Source organism: Eublepharis macularius, chromosome 11, assembly GCF_028583425.1.
Source record: "Eublepharis macularius isolate TG4126 chromosome 11, MPM_Emac_v1.0, whole genome shotgun sequence".
NCBI lineage: Eukaryota > Metazoa > Chordata > Lepidosauria > Squamata > Eublepharidae > Eublepharis > Eublepharis macularius.
In genome coordinates, this window is record NC_072800.1 from 11,421,437 (window position 1) to 11,435,441 (window position 14,005).

Below are 14,005 nucleotides of genomic sequence, written 5' to 3' on the forward strand. Positions count from 1 at the left end.
AGTTATGTGGGTTCCACTCAGACCATGAAGGGCTTTCTCAGTAATAGCCAGCACCTTGAATTGAGCTTGGAAATGAATAATATTGGGAAGTACTTTCAAAACAGGTGTGGCAAGTACATTGGGGTTTGTTCCGGACACTCAGAGTCTCTTTACACAAGACAGCTTACACAGGGATGCTCAAGTGTAGGGAGATGCAACGTTACCTGGGAAGTGTAGTTTTAAAAGACAGAGCCTGCAGAGATCGCTCCTCAGAGGGTTTCTTAATTTCATCTTCCCTTTCAACTCTCTACAGTATCCTCATGTAGAGAGATGACATTGACAGCGCCTTTGGGGAGACGAAGATGAAGTCAATGAACCCTTTGAGGCGCGATCTATGCTGGCTCTCTGAAGTCTCTGTCAATTTCACCTTTCTACATGAGGGTAGTTTAAAAAGACAGAGCCTGCAGAGATCACTCCTCAGAGGTTTGTTAATTTCATGTTTGCCTCCTCAAGGGCTCTGTCAAAGGGGAGGTGGAACAAACCCTCCAAGGAGCGATCTCCTCCAGCTCTGTCTTTTAAAACTACACTCCTGGCTAACATTGCATCTCCCTACACTTGACCACCCCCATGTAAGCTGTTTCATGTAGAGAGAGTCCCACTGAGCACTGCATTTTGCACTAGAGAAAAGTTTCCAAATTGTCTTCTAGGGCAGTCACACATAGACTGTGTTACAGTAGTACAGCCTTGAGGCACAGGTCTTACAGTAGTACAGCCTTGAGGCACTGTGGCACAGGTCAGCATGGCCCGCATCTGCTGAGCTGAAGTAGGGAATTAATTTCCATGTTAGACTGAGATGGAAGAAGGCCTTTTTAGCAGCTAGGAATGAAAAATGAAAACTGTGATACTGGCCAAAGAAAGATAAGATCAGAAGCAATAAGAAAAGAAATTTCCATGGTTTTGTGAAATGGAGTGGGGAAATAGAAAGATAATAAATATCGGATGGCACAATAAGAACTGGCTGGAAGTAGCAACATTGGCTACGGCAGAAGAAGATGGCAGATGGCCAAATGAGAGAGCATTCTTTAATGAGACCAGCAGATGCCTGCTATGTACCAGCTTTGCTTCAAATAACAACAACAACATTTGACATATACCGCCCTTCAGGATGACTTAACACCCACTCAGAGCGGTTTACAAAGTATGTTACTATTATCCCCACAACAAAACACCCTGTGAGGTGGGTGCGGCTGAGAGAGCTAGAAGCTGTGCCTGACCCAAGGTCACCCAGCTGGCTTCAAGTGGAGGAGTGAGGAATCAAACCCGATTCTCCAGATTAGAGTCCCGTGCTCTTAACCTCTACACCGAACTGGCTGTCATATTGGTTCCTGAGTAGAGGGTAGCCCAAGGGTATATTTAATTGTTCATGTGTATTTAAATTGTTATTTTGTAGAGGGTAGCCTGAAGGCTCTGTCAGTTTCACCTCCCCTTCTAGGAGGTGAAGAGGAAATAAACCCTCTGAGGAGTGATCTTTGCTGGCTCTGTAGAGAGGTGAAATTGACAAAAGACATCTGATCTGTCTTTTAAAACTCAGCTTCCTGGCTAACATTGTGACTCCCTTCACATGAGCATCCTCGTGCAGTTCGTTTCTTGTAGTTTAGCTGTAAGTTTAAAGCCCTGCATGGCTTGGGACCAGGATATCTGTTGTTAGCAGGGCTTTCTTTCAGATGGAACGCGGTGGAACAGAGTTCCGGAACCTCTTGAAAATGGTCACATGGCTGGTGGCCCCGCCCCCTGATCTCCAGATAGAGGGGAGTTTAGATTGCCGAGCGGCGCGGAGGGCAATCTAAACTCCCCTCTGTCTGGAGATCAGGGGGCGGGCCACCAGCCATGTGACCATTTTCTCTGAGGGCAACCCACTGAGTTCCACCACCTCATTTCCCAGAAAAAAAGCCGTGGTTGTTAGTAACCCTGCTTCTGGTTTCCTGAGAATTTGGAGCAGCTCCACCTTTAGCCCATATGTCAACTTAACCATGAGAACCTCCTCAAGATTTCTCTCAGGTGGCCCAGGGAGAGATGCTCCAACCTACGTATTACCAGAGCATTTCTACTATCAGCCCAACTTGCAGGGAAAGTTCACATATCTGGCTCCTCCGTCATGGTAGTCTTCTAAGGACATAAAACAAGATCTAACGTTATAGCGATCCCTGTCCAATTTTAAAATATTAATCCCAGCATAAAATACTGGTCATTGTGGGTTTGTTTTTATTAGACTCATCCTATGTGCTATGTAGTGTTGTAAAGTTTGTTTTTGTTTTAGGGAATTCCTGGAAAGGATGGGTTAATGGTAAGTACTCCTTTTATATACCTCTTTCTAATCATTGCAGTTGAATTAGCATGCATGAGGCTAGTGCAGGGAAATAGACATGTACACGTGTTCTGGGAGAAAACTGACCACAACTTTATTGATTACAGCCATTGGAGCATCGGCGCAGCATAGGGCATGGATCCACAGCACTGAATAATAATGATGATGATGATGATGATGATAGATCCACAGCATTGACTAATATTAATAACTGCACTTATATACTGCTCTTTTAGACAGATTAGTGCCCCACTCAGAGCAGTGAATGATGTCAGAGTTATTATTATCCCCACAATACAGTTGGGCTGAGAGGAATGGCTTATTCAAGGCCACCTGCTGAGCTCATGGTAGTGATGGAATTCAAGCCAGCAGAGTGCTGATTTGCAGCCCAACCACTTAACCACTATGCTACAGCAGCTCTATAACCCGCCTGCCGTTTGATGGTATGCCTCCCCAACCTGCCTGCTGGGCACCAAATGCAAGACGGCAGGAGGTGTAGCACCCCATACAAGGCATGCCCCGGTGATTCCCTGCTGCACAGGGTGATTGTCGCACCACCAGCCACATGTAGAATAGCCTACAACCAACAGGAGCTGCTCCGGAAATACAATTGCTCACACAAAAAAAACCAACTCTCCGGAGTAAACCATATATAATCCAAATATCAAGCATTTAATAATACATATCAAGTGCAGAAGTGCTTCAGTGCTAAGAGTCAATGACATTAATCAATACAATTGTTAACATATCCAACGGGTGGGAAAGTAGAAAGACAGTTTCATATACTCTCCAGAATGTGCACAGGCATCCAGTAATACATAAAGGGAATTGTAAATCTCAGTCTCTGCGGCTTATGCTTGCAAGAATCTGTGTTAAAGTCCACCTTAAATAAACATGCCAGAGTATAATGTCTTAAGGGCCAATTCCAGACGGCCCTCCCCATGGCAAAACGTCGCGCGTCGTCGCGCGGAAAACGCGAAATATCGCGTTTTCTCGCGCGAGTTTTGCGCGACGTCGCACAAAACTCGTGCGAGAAAACACGATATTTCGCGTTTTCCGCGTGACGACGCGCGACGTTTTGCCATGGGGAGGGCCGTCTGGAATCGGCCATCGTCTCTAGAATGCACACAAGCATTCAACAACGCTTTATCAGATGACAGTCTTTGTCACTGACGTCTTTGACGGCGTCAGACCGTCCTGAGGTAACCAACATGGTGGGGTGCTTGAAGATAAATGTTATGAATTAATATGCCTATGAAGAAGCGAGTGGACGAAACGGGGAGAAGATTCTATGCGGGCAAAACCCGTAGGCGTGGCTTGACGTGGCTTGTCTGATTACAAAGTTACACGTTGATTTATGTAGGCATATGCTACAAAGACTGTCATCTGATCGCACAAAAGAGCCACCAGCGTTCCATGAGTGGGGCGCTATTTTTAAGATGTGAGGAAACAGCCATCGTATTTTAGCGACCTTTGTTTTTCTTTCAGAGAACAAAGCAGTATGACTATGAAAAAAATGATAATATGTACGTCTTCTGAATACAGTCTAGTTAACCGTGTAGTTTCATGGGATGAAGTCAGCCTAGAGAAGGGGTCCCCTGCATTTTTGATCCCATGGGCACTTTTGGAATTCTGACACGGTGAGGTGGGTGTAACTATAGAATAGCTGCTGCAGGAGGCAGAGCCTGCCATACAATGGATGCTGCAGCTTATCCTCAGTCAGACAGTGAAGACCTGCCCAGCCAATCAAATCTCCAGGGCCAATTAGAAGACTTTCTGGGTAAAACCCCCACCTGGCCCTACCCACTTTCTAAATTCACTTGGAGGGTACCAGGAAAAGTGTCAGTGGGCACCATGGCACCCACGGGCACAGTGTTAGGGACCCCAGTCAGACTGTTGGACTAGGATCTTTGAGACCTGGGTTCAAATCTAACTTAAGCTCAGTGGGTGACCCTGGGTTTAGAGATCTTGCGATTATTCTCTCAACTTCAGCTACTGTAAAGGGCTGTTGTGTGGATGAATTGCGGGAGGGAGAACCACCTGGAACTCGTTGGAGGAAAGTCAGGATCAAAGTGCATTTGGATGGATAGACAAAATGGTGGTGCTATCAGGGCTTTTTTTCAGCAGGAACGCGGTGGAACGGAGTTTCGGAACCTCTTGAAAATGGTCACATGGCTGGTGGCCCCGCCCCCTGATCTCCAGACAGAGGGGAGTTTAGATTGCCCTCTGCACCGCCAAGGTCACTGACCCATGGCACGCGGTAATGATCCTGGATGCCAGGTTCAGATCGGTTTGTGTGCTACCCCTCTGCTCTTCAAACAGTGGCGGGTTCCTCCTACACAAGAAGCTGTTCTGCTGGCGGAAGAGCCTCCTAACATGGAAGAAGGTTCCTTCCGCCAGAGGAAGGCGCCACTGTTAGCTGAGCAGAGGGGCAGGATCCAAGCCAGCCTGTTCTGCCATATATATTGTAGGAGGTATATATATATCTTATTAAACACTGAACTGGTGAGACGGTAACTTTTGAGTGTGGGAAGCACAGCACTGGACAGGGAATGTTTATCTACTATGCCTCCCTTTCTTAGGGTGAACCAGGAGCACATGGCTCACCAGGACAGAAGGGAGACCCAGGTCCTAAAGGAGAAAAGGTAACATCATACATTGTATATATAACATAAGATAGAGATTGATGTAAAAGAAACTGTCCATTTCAATTGCTGGTGAAAAGTCAGGTTGATTGACTATCATTCTAATCATTATGGTGGCTTTGGGTGCAGAATACTTACCCAGAAGCAGGGCTTTTTTTGAGCTGGAACACTCCAGAACGGTGTTCCAGCAGCTCTTTAAAATAACCACGTGACTAGTGTCATGTGAGTATTTTTAAAATGGCCTATTCTGGCCATTATGGGCCCAGATCAGGCCCGTAACAGCCTGGATCAGGTCACTTCCAGGCAGGGGAGGGCTGTTTTGGGCCGTAAATAGGCTCGAAATGGCTGAAATGTGGCCAAAATGGCCCGGATTGGGGCTGAAATGGCCCAAATAGGAGACTAAACAGCCAGGACCTGGCAACAACCGGATCCAGTCCCTTTCGGCTTCAATGCAGGCCATTTCAGCACCGGTTTGGCTGTTTTGGGCCCATTTAGGGCTCAAAATGGCCCAGATCGGGGCCGAAATGGCCAGGATGAGGCCAGTGCTGGGCAGGGAAACCCTCCCCTGCCTGGCAGCAACCCGCTCCGGGCCATTTTGGCCCCAATGCAGGCCATTTTGGGCCCTAAAGAGGCCCAAAAGAACAAAATGGCCCAGTTCAGGGCTGAAAAAGCCTGGATTGGGTCCAAACCGGCCAGGGTCGGGCTGGTTGCCAAGCAGAGGAACCCTCCCTGGCCTGGCACCAGCCCGATTCTGGCTGTTTTGGGCCCCTTTTGGCCATTTTGGGCCCAATTCAGGCCCAAAATGGCCAGCATTGGGCCCGAACTGACCAGCATCAGGCCCTTGCCCAGTGGGGGAACATTCCCCCACCTGGAAGCAGCCAGTTCCTGGTCAGTTTGGGCCCTTTTCAGCCATTTTGGCCCCATTTTGCCCCCCAAATGGCCAGAATTGGGCCCAAAATGGCCAGAATTGGGTCTCTGCTAGGTGGGGGAACACTCCCCCACTGATCAGCGGCCCAGTCTTGGCCATAGTGAGCCCCTTTGGGGCATTTTGGGCCCAATTTGAGCCCAAAATGGCCAGAATTGGGCCCGAAATGGCAGGAATTGTGCCTCTGCTGGGTGGGGAGACACTCCCTCACCCAGCATCTGCCCGATCCTGGCTGTTTTGGGCCCCTTTGGGCCATTTTGGGTCCAATTCAGGCTAGGATTGTGCCCAAAACGGCCAGAATTGGGCCTAAAGCGGCTTGGATCAGGCCGCTGCCTGGCAGGAGAGAGCTCTCTCATGTGGCAGCAGCCCGTTCCAGGCTGCTCTGGGCCATTTCTGGCCCATTTTGGCCCAATTTGAGCCCAGAATGGCCCAGATCAGGCCCTAAACTGCCAGGTTTGGGCTGCTGCCTCGTGCGGGAGTGCTCTCCCATGTGGAAACAGCCTGGTTCAGGCTGATCTGAGCCATTTTGGGTGCATTTTGCCCCAATTTGGGCCCAAAATGGTCCAGATCCAGCCTCTGCCAGTTGGGGGAGTGCTTCCCCATGGGAGAGGAGCCAATTCCAGGCCAAATCGGACCCCCCATCCATGGAGCACAGGAGCACTTTTGGGGCAGCCACGCCTGCGTGATGACATCACTTCCTGGAAGTGACATCATTGTGCAGTCCTGGGAGTGCGTGCTATGTACTGAAAGGCATACCACCTCCTCCTGTAAGTTGCCCCGGGTGAGAGTTCCCCCACCTCTTTCCCCAGAAAAAAGCTACAAGGCCCTCCTGTGTTACTTACATGTAGAAGATGACAGTTCTATGCACATGTAAAGTATACATGCTAGAATGCCATGTGTGTGACTGTGCCTGAACATGTTCATAGCAGTGGGACAAGAGCAGTGGGACCGGAGGAACACTCGTCCTGTTCCTAGATGCCTGCTGTATGTTTTTTTGTCTCAGCTGAGACAAACTGAGAATTGTATCCAGTTTGACCGGAGACTGTAGTCGGTCCAAGAATGCCTGTGTAAACCGTGGATGATGGCGACTGTACTGTCCCCCATTACGCCCCTGCAAAAACTGCTGCTTGTTACCACTTGGGATTCTGGCAGGAAACCAAGAGGCCAGATTTTCTGTTTGCATGCAAATATAAAAAGCACATTGAAAGTTCTCCCTCCCTGCAAACATCTCTGGATTTCCTTGAGCTCCACAGGATCACCCTGGAGATGATGACATCACAATAGAAACCAGAACCCCCAGCAAGGCAGATCTTGTCAGCCGCGGCTGCTGTGTCTCCCTGGGGAAACGGTAGAAGCCCTTCTGGCTTAGCTGCGTTAGCAGATCGCGACCGGAGCGATCACGAAGCCGCTGCCTGCCTTGCCCATGTCTTTCCACGAATATAACTTCCTTCCCCTGCCACCGCCACTAAATAACTGGAATATTTGTGGCACTTAATTTCAGTACGTACTCAATGTAATGTCTTTTTAATAGCAGAGTACATAAAAAGGATCCTGAATTAATTATTGTTTTCCTACAAGCGCCTTTGGCAGTTTGACAAGTAGATGTCTTGGCATGACTACAGAATCATTCCCAAGGCCGTAAACTTTGTGGTGTAATTAAATGAGCAACAAGATGCATGCTACATTTATTTTCTAAAATCCTTACCACCAGAGCTTTTTTTCTGGGAAAAGAGGTGGTGGAACTCAATGGGTTGCCCTCAAAGAATATGGTCACATGGCCGGTGGCCCCGCCCCCTGATCTCCAGACAGAGGGGAGTTGAGATTGCCCTCTGTGGCGCGCCGCAGAGGACAATCTCAACTCCCCTCTGTCTGGAGATCAGGGGGCGGGGCCACCGGCCATGTGACCATTTTCAAGAGGTTCCAGAACTCCGTTCCACCACGTTCCAGCTGAAAAAAAGACCTACTTACTTATCTGCTTTCTTGTTGTTCTAGGGAGATGTTGCGGTTGGGTCGCCAGGACTCCCTGGGCTTCCAGGCCCCCCTGGACCACCAGCTACGTCCAGGGTATTTGTGAGTGTTCACACTTCTTTTGTGCAGCGCTCCCTATCATTATCATCAGGCCCTGTGTTGTACGGTGCATCTTGCAGAGGTTGTTTTTTGTGGTGATGGAGTCCAGGAGGAGAAATAGAATGGTGTGGGTGAGAGAGAATGGAACGTGTGAGAACATGGCGAGGGGGGGGAGAAGGGAGAAGGCGTGAGGGGGGAGCTGAAATAAAGGTGTTTGTCTACTTCATTCATACCCTGACCTTCTCCCCTTTGAGGGCCCAAAGCAAATTACATTATTTTTCTCTCCATTTTTGTCTTCACGACAATATGGAGAAGTCGGAGGCAAGTACACTATTTTTGGAAGAAGGAATATTCCAGATAGGATAGATTTGGATGGATGGATGGATGGATGGATGGATGGATGGATGGAGAGAGGGGGGGGGCAGCGATTGTAAGAAAGTGATAAATAGATATGAGCCAACAGCCACATTTTATTTATTTATTTATTTATTTATTTATTTCCGATTTTTATTCCGCCCTCCCCACATTTCCAGCAGGCTCAGGGTGGATTTGTTTATTCAGGTCTGAACCACACAAGGTTAAAGTGGTGAGGGCTGATCTTTTACTTCAAAAGGAGAATGCGGGTTAGAAGGATGCAAAAGTTTCTCACCTAGGGTTGTCAGGTCCCCCCGAAGCCTAAACCGGTGGGCGGGGGGGATTTGGGGGGGCGCACTCTGGACCACTTCCCCAACACTAGATTGGGCCCTGATTTTTTAGTGTATCAGCCCCGTGTGGGGGCCTTCACTTCCTTGTCACCCCAGGAATGATATAATTCCTGGTGAGACAAGGCAGTTCTCCGGCAGGAGCAGGCTGTAGGGCTCCTGGGGCCATTCCCTGCACCTTTCTCATTTGCCAGCTAGGTGAGAGGCAGGGGGGCAGATGCTGGGAGTGGAGGATCCCCTGCCCCCACTGGGGGAACGAGATCCCCACTCTTGACCCTCACCTCCCTGCCCTTTGTAGTTCCAGACACCCTCCTCTGGTTTCTGAACAGGGCAGGAAATAGGGTTGCCAATTCTGGGTTGGGAAATTCCTGGAGATTTGGGGGTAGTGCCTGGAGAGGGCATAGGGTTGCCAGGTCCCTTTAGCCCCTGGTGGGGGACTGGGAACCCTGCACTCACCCTCCGCAGCGATAGGCGTCCCTAGCGCACACGCGCTCCCAGCATGTGCGATGACATCACTTTCAGGAAGAGACGTCATCACGTGGGTCAAAGGGCAGCCTGATAAGTACAAGAGTGCTCACCAAAGGGCTGAATCTCCCCCCCCCCCCACGGGCCTGGTTCAGCCCAAAACAGGCCAGTTGCGGGGCACGGGCATGCAGTGCTGCCCGGGGGTATGCCATGCCGCCCAGGGGGGCACCCCAGGGGGCGCGCCTCCCACTGGCCAGGTAAGTGGGGGCAGGGTGAAGAGGTGAGAACAGGGGATTCCCTGCCCCGGGCGAGGGAGTGGCAGCCTTAAGATGGTGGGGTTTGAGGAGGGGAGGGATCTCAGCAGAGTCTAATGCTATAGAGTCCATCTTCCAAAGCAGCTCTTTTTTCCAGAGGAATGGATCTCTTTAGTCTGGTGATCAGTTATAATTCCAGGACATCTTCAGGCCCCATCTGGAGTTTAACAAATCAAAAGACCCACAACAGTAAGGACTAGCAAATGATGAACACATTCCAATGACGAGCCCCCAGTCGGGAGATTCCGCAAGGAGGACGCCAACCCTGCAGGGAGGACGGAAAGCCACCATGCGCTCAACAGGGCACAAGCTGAACTCCTGTTTTGTATCTTCTTTGTCAAGAGCGCTATATACTCGTGGTTGTGCAGTTCCACAAAGCTGCACTCTCTCCTCTAGCTCCAAAATGGCTATCAATTGTCAGGTGTGATTAAAAAGAAAGGAGTGACTCACTTCATTAAGAGACAATTTTGGGACGTCTTCCCCGGAGGGGAGTGTGGACTTTTTGTTGTGCGGTCCTTGTGTTCATTTTGTATTGAAAAGAAACAGGCTAGTGGCCTTTGTGATTAATAATGTTTATAAAAGCAGTCAGTAACTTACACCATAATTGTGTGTTGCACTCTGTAGACTTTATGTTAAGTTGCTAGTCCTTACTGTTGTGGGTCTTTTGATTTGTTAGCTCAGTTACCACACAGTGTTCCCCTCTGTATATTTTTTTGCCACCTGGAGTTTGGCAAGCTTAGCAGGAAGTGCCAAGAGGGCACCAGAGCATGGCGTGCTAAAATAGGTGGAGGGTTCAGTTTGCTTCTTCCTGGCATCCTATTCCGTCTATAAACCAAGCCTTACCCCTCAATTTAAGTGGGGCAGATACAAGATGGCCCAAGTGTGGCTGCTTTCCAAATAGGAAAGCTGCAGAATGTGAAGCCAGGCACTGAAAGGGTCAAGCAGGTAATTTGATACACTGATTTACAAGCCCTGGTGATCTGATGGCAGCAGCCTTTACACAAAAGACATGTTACTCATACTGAACAACTAGGCTAGAGCTTGAGGGAACCTTCATTTGTTTCTTGAGTCACCTGGCAACTGCAAACTTTGTAGCTGCAGTCAGGGCCAGCGCATCCATGGAGGCGGGTCTGGCAGCCGCCTTGAGCGCTGAGGCGTCGGAGGGGGCACTGGGGGCAGGGGGCGTGATGTGGAGCTGGCGGCGGCAGTGCTGGAGGCTGAGTGGGAGAGCTGGGAAGCCGCCCATGCACTGCCCCAGCCACCTACCACACCTGGCCCGCAGCTGTCGTGTCTGGGCAGGAGCGCGTGCTGGCGGTGGCCAGCCGCCTGCCAGCTGCCTGCTGCACCAATGGGGCTGGCTCACAGTGGCATGCTGCGTGATGATGTCACACTCAGTGATATCATCACACAGTCCAGGTGCATGCGCGCTTCGCACATGCGCATGGGGGCGGCAACAGCCCTGAAGCTGCCCCTGCCCTCAGGCGCCAGAAATTCTGGCACCGGCCCTGGCTGCAGTATCTCTATTTGACCAGTTGCAGTGCTGTCACCAGAGTCCAGTGGCTAGTAAGACACCAATCTCTGGTGCATTGCCATAGCAACACAGAGAATGTCAAGAGTTTAAGTGTAGTTGCCAGACCACCTGGTTCAATATCCTCAGCACTTTACAGAAGTGTAATTACAATTCCACCAACAGCAATAACTTAATCAAGGATTTCCATTAAATAGTTTGAACTTCCCTTCTTTTTCCTATATGATCATATTGAGATTTACCATTGAATTTTACCTCAAGTTAATGTGGAGATTCTGCATGGCCAAAATATCAAAGGGATTTTGAGGGAAGCCAAAGGGGTTCAGATGAAATGAGTGGCTGTTTTCAAACCTCTGTGTGTGTGTGTGTGTGTGTGTGTGTGTGTGTGTGTGTGTGTGTCAATGCATTAATTTATTTCACCTAAAATGATATCTGAGGCAACTATGAAGGTCTCTGTTAAGGTAAAATATGTTAAGGTAAAATAAAATAAAAACATTCAGGGGTGGAGGTTGGTTTTCACATCTCGCCAACAATATTTTAAAGGTAATTTTCTTTATTTCAGAAAAGAATAGAAATGGAGGGTTCTGGCTCTGGCGACTTTGACAAAGACATTGAACTTCCAAGAGTAAGTATCTGCTGGCAGTTTCCTAAAGGCCTTTACAAACTACAATTTGTAATTTAAAGGTGTCAGGGATGGAGGTATTTTGTAAGATATAAACTGTGCTCTGAATTGCTATCGAGCTGATCAGGGGCTTTCAAAATTTGGTCCCATCAAAATTTAGACTTGTCTTGGGGCATTAGTTTATATCCCACATCACTGGTTACCAGGGCTTTTTTTCAGGGGGAACACGGGGGAACGGAGTTCCAGCACCTCTTGAAAATGGTCACATGGCCGGTGGCCCCGCCCCCTGATCTCCAGACAGAGGGGAGTTGAGATTGCCCTCCGCGCCGCTCAGCCTTTTCGGGCCTGAATTGAGCTGAATCAGGCCCAAAATGGCCTGAATCAGGCCCAAATCATGGGGCACCGAGGCCACCCTCCCTCCTCGATGCCCCATTTCAACCTTTCTACCAGCCTTGCCCTTCTTTCCTCGGCATCGCAGTTGCACGGCATCGTGGTCAAGAAGTAACGACTCACCAGCTGAATTACCAGCAGCTCAGAATCTTTATATATCTCTTGGTTTTTTGTGGACTTTATATCTGGACTTTTCTACATGTCTCTCTGTGCATAAGAATTGATTTAAGGGTCACTGCCCTACTAAATACTTATTGTAACTGTGTATAATGTTTTGATTATTGAACTGATTAAGCAAATACGGATTTGACTGAGAATTGATACTGGTTTGGCACACTTCCTTTTGGGTGTTTGCGTTGATTTTTGGAGGAAGTGGTATACTCTTTTCTATAGTATTCAGACTGAATCCTGCCATGACGCCCCTCTCAAACTTTTATGGCGAATTTTTGACTTACAAGTCAAAGGGTCTGCAGTGGATTCCACAGACTTTCCTGAGATGGTGGAACAGATGGGTGGAAGACCACTCACTCATTTCTTTCTCTCCCACGGCAGTCGTCTTCTTATTCTCCTAATACTTCTCAGTAGGAGATTCTGTTTCATTTGGTGCAAAGGATGGAAGGAATCACTTTTCCTTTGGGCCAAGCAAACTACATATAATGCTGGACTGCTATAGATCTAGCCTCAGAAATCCTAAAGTATATTCTAGCATCCGAAAAAAAATTACCACCACACATGGCGGGGCCTAATATGGCTCGGGGCTGCAGCGCTAGAAAAAGGGGTTTGAATTTTTCCTTGTTCTCTTCACCTGCTGGGGAAAAAAAATAACTATATGATGTAGGGTTCCCAGATGCCCACCAGTGGCGGGCAAACTCCCCGGGGTTTGCCACCTTGCTTGCCCACCCACCAGCAGTCGGTGGGAGGTGGCAAGCATCTGGAGGTTGCCCGCCACCAGCAGGCACCTCGGGAATGTGCACCACGCTTCCGCTCTCAACAGGTGCGGCAACGTCACTTCAGAAAGTGACTTCGTCGTGCCAGCTGCAGGAGCATTCCTGTGCTTCATTTGGGGCCAAATGGGCCGAATCGGCCCTGCACAGAGCGCGGGAGCACTCCCGTGGCAGGCGCAACACCGTCACTGCCAGTGGTGATGTCATCGCACAGGCACCGGAGCACATGCGCATGAAGAGGACCTCACTGCTGGCACGAGATAAGTGCCAGGTCCCTCCCACCAGCAGGAGGGTATAGGAACCTTGCAACCCTAACAATTTGGGTACTAAGTCTTATTTCCCTAGGGGGCTAAAAACAGTCTAGGAGCCCCATTTCAACTGAGGAATGACATGTGGGAAGAAAAAGAAACTCTTTTTTCCCAACTCAGTGGTCCCAGTCCATATTGGGTTCAAGGGCCCCTGTTGCTGCTTTTTTAAACTAAATTGTTTGTGAGGGGATCATCAACATCACAGCTTTCCAGCCTGATTTTACCTGAGTAGAATAGTCAGAGATGAAAAAAGGGGGGAAATCTGGGCTTATTATTACTGAGCTTTCTAGGCATCTAGTTCGCAGGGAATCTTCCACTGATCTCTGTGGATCATTTTTGTTATGCTTGTTTTTTCCCTCTCAATAATGTTCCCCTCTCAGTTTTAGGATTTTTTTTGATATTATTAAACTTCAGAAAGTCAACATTTCCAAAGAAAAACAGTGCTGCAGGCAGGGAGTTTTTGCCAAGCAGCCTCTTCACAGTAGTATCCATTTTAACTTCAATAACGACTGAGAACAGAAAGACTCACATAAGGTCCACTTTGGGGTCAGGTAACAATTTTCCCCAGGCCAATTAGGCTAGGGATTCTGATGATGTTTTGCCATCTTCTGGGCATGGAGTAAGTGTTACTGGATGTGTGTGGGGAGAGGTATTGTGAATTTACTGCATCGTGCAAGGGGTTGGACTAGATGACCCTAGAGGTCCCTTCCAACCCTATGCTTCTATGAATAATAATAATAATAATAAGCAGT

At 48.8% G+C, this 14,005-nt stretch overlaps 1 protein-coding gene across 3 annotated transcripts in view; it reads left to right on the plus strand.

Annotated features, from left to right (window-relative positions):
- Window positions 1–14,005, plus strand: part of COL15A1 (collagen type XV alpha 1 chain) — a 265,292-nt gene that overhangs the window by 129,036 nt on the left and 122,251 nt on the right. For 2 of the 3 annotated variants that reach the window (XM_054990908.1, XM_054990910.1), the window contains 4 exons: window positions 2,297–2,323; window positions 4,927–4,989; window positions 7,907–7,984; window positions 11,552–11,614. In XM_054990908.1, coding sequence (XP_054846883.1) covers window positions 2,297–2,323; window positions 4,927–4,989; window positions 7,907–7,984; window positions 11,552–11,614 — 231 coding nt within the window. The remainder of the gene's footprint in view (window positions 1–2,296; window positions 2,324–4,926; window positions 4,990–7,906; window positions 7,985–11,551; window positions 11,615–14,005) is intronic. The other variant, XM_054990909.1, reaches the window with a different exon arrangement.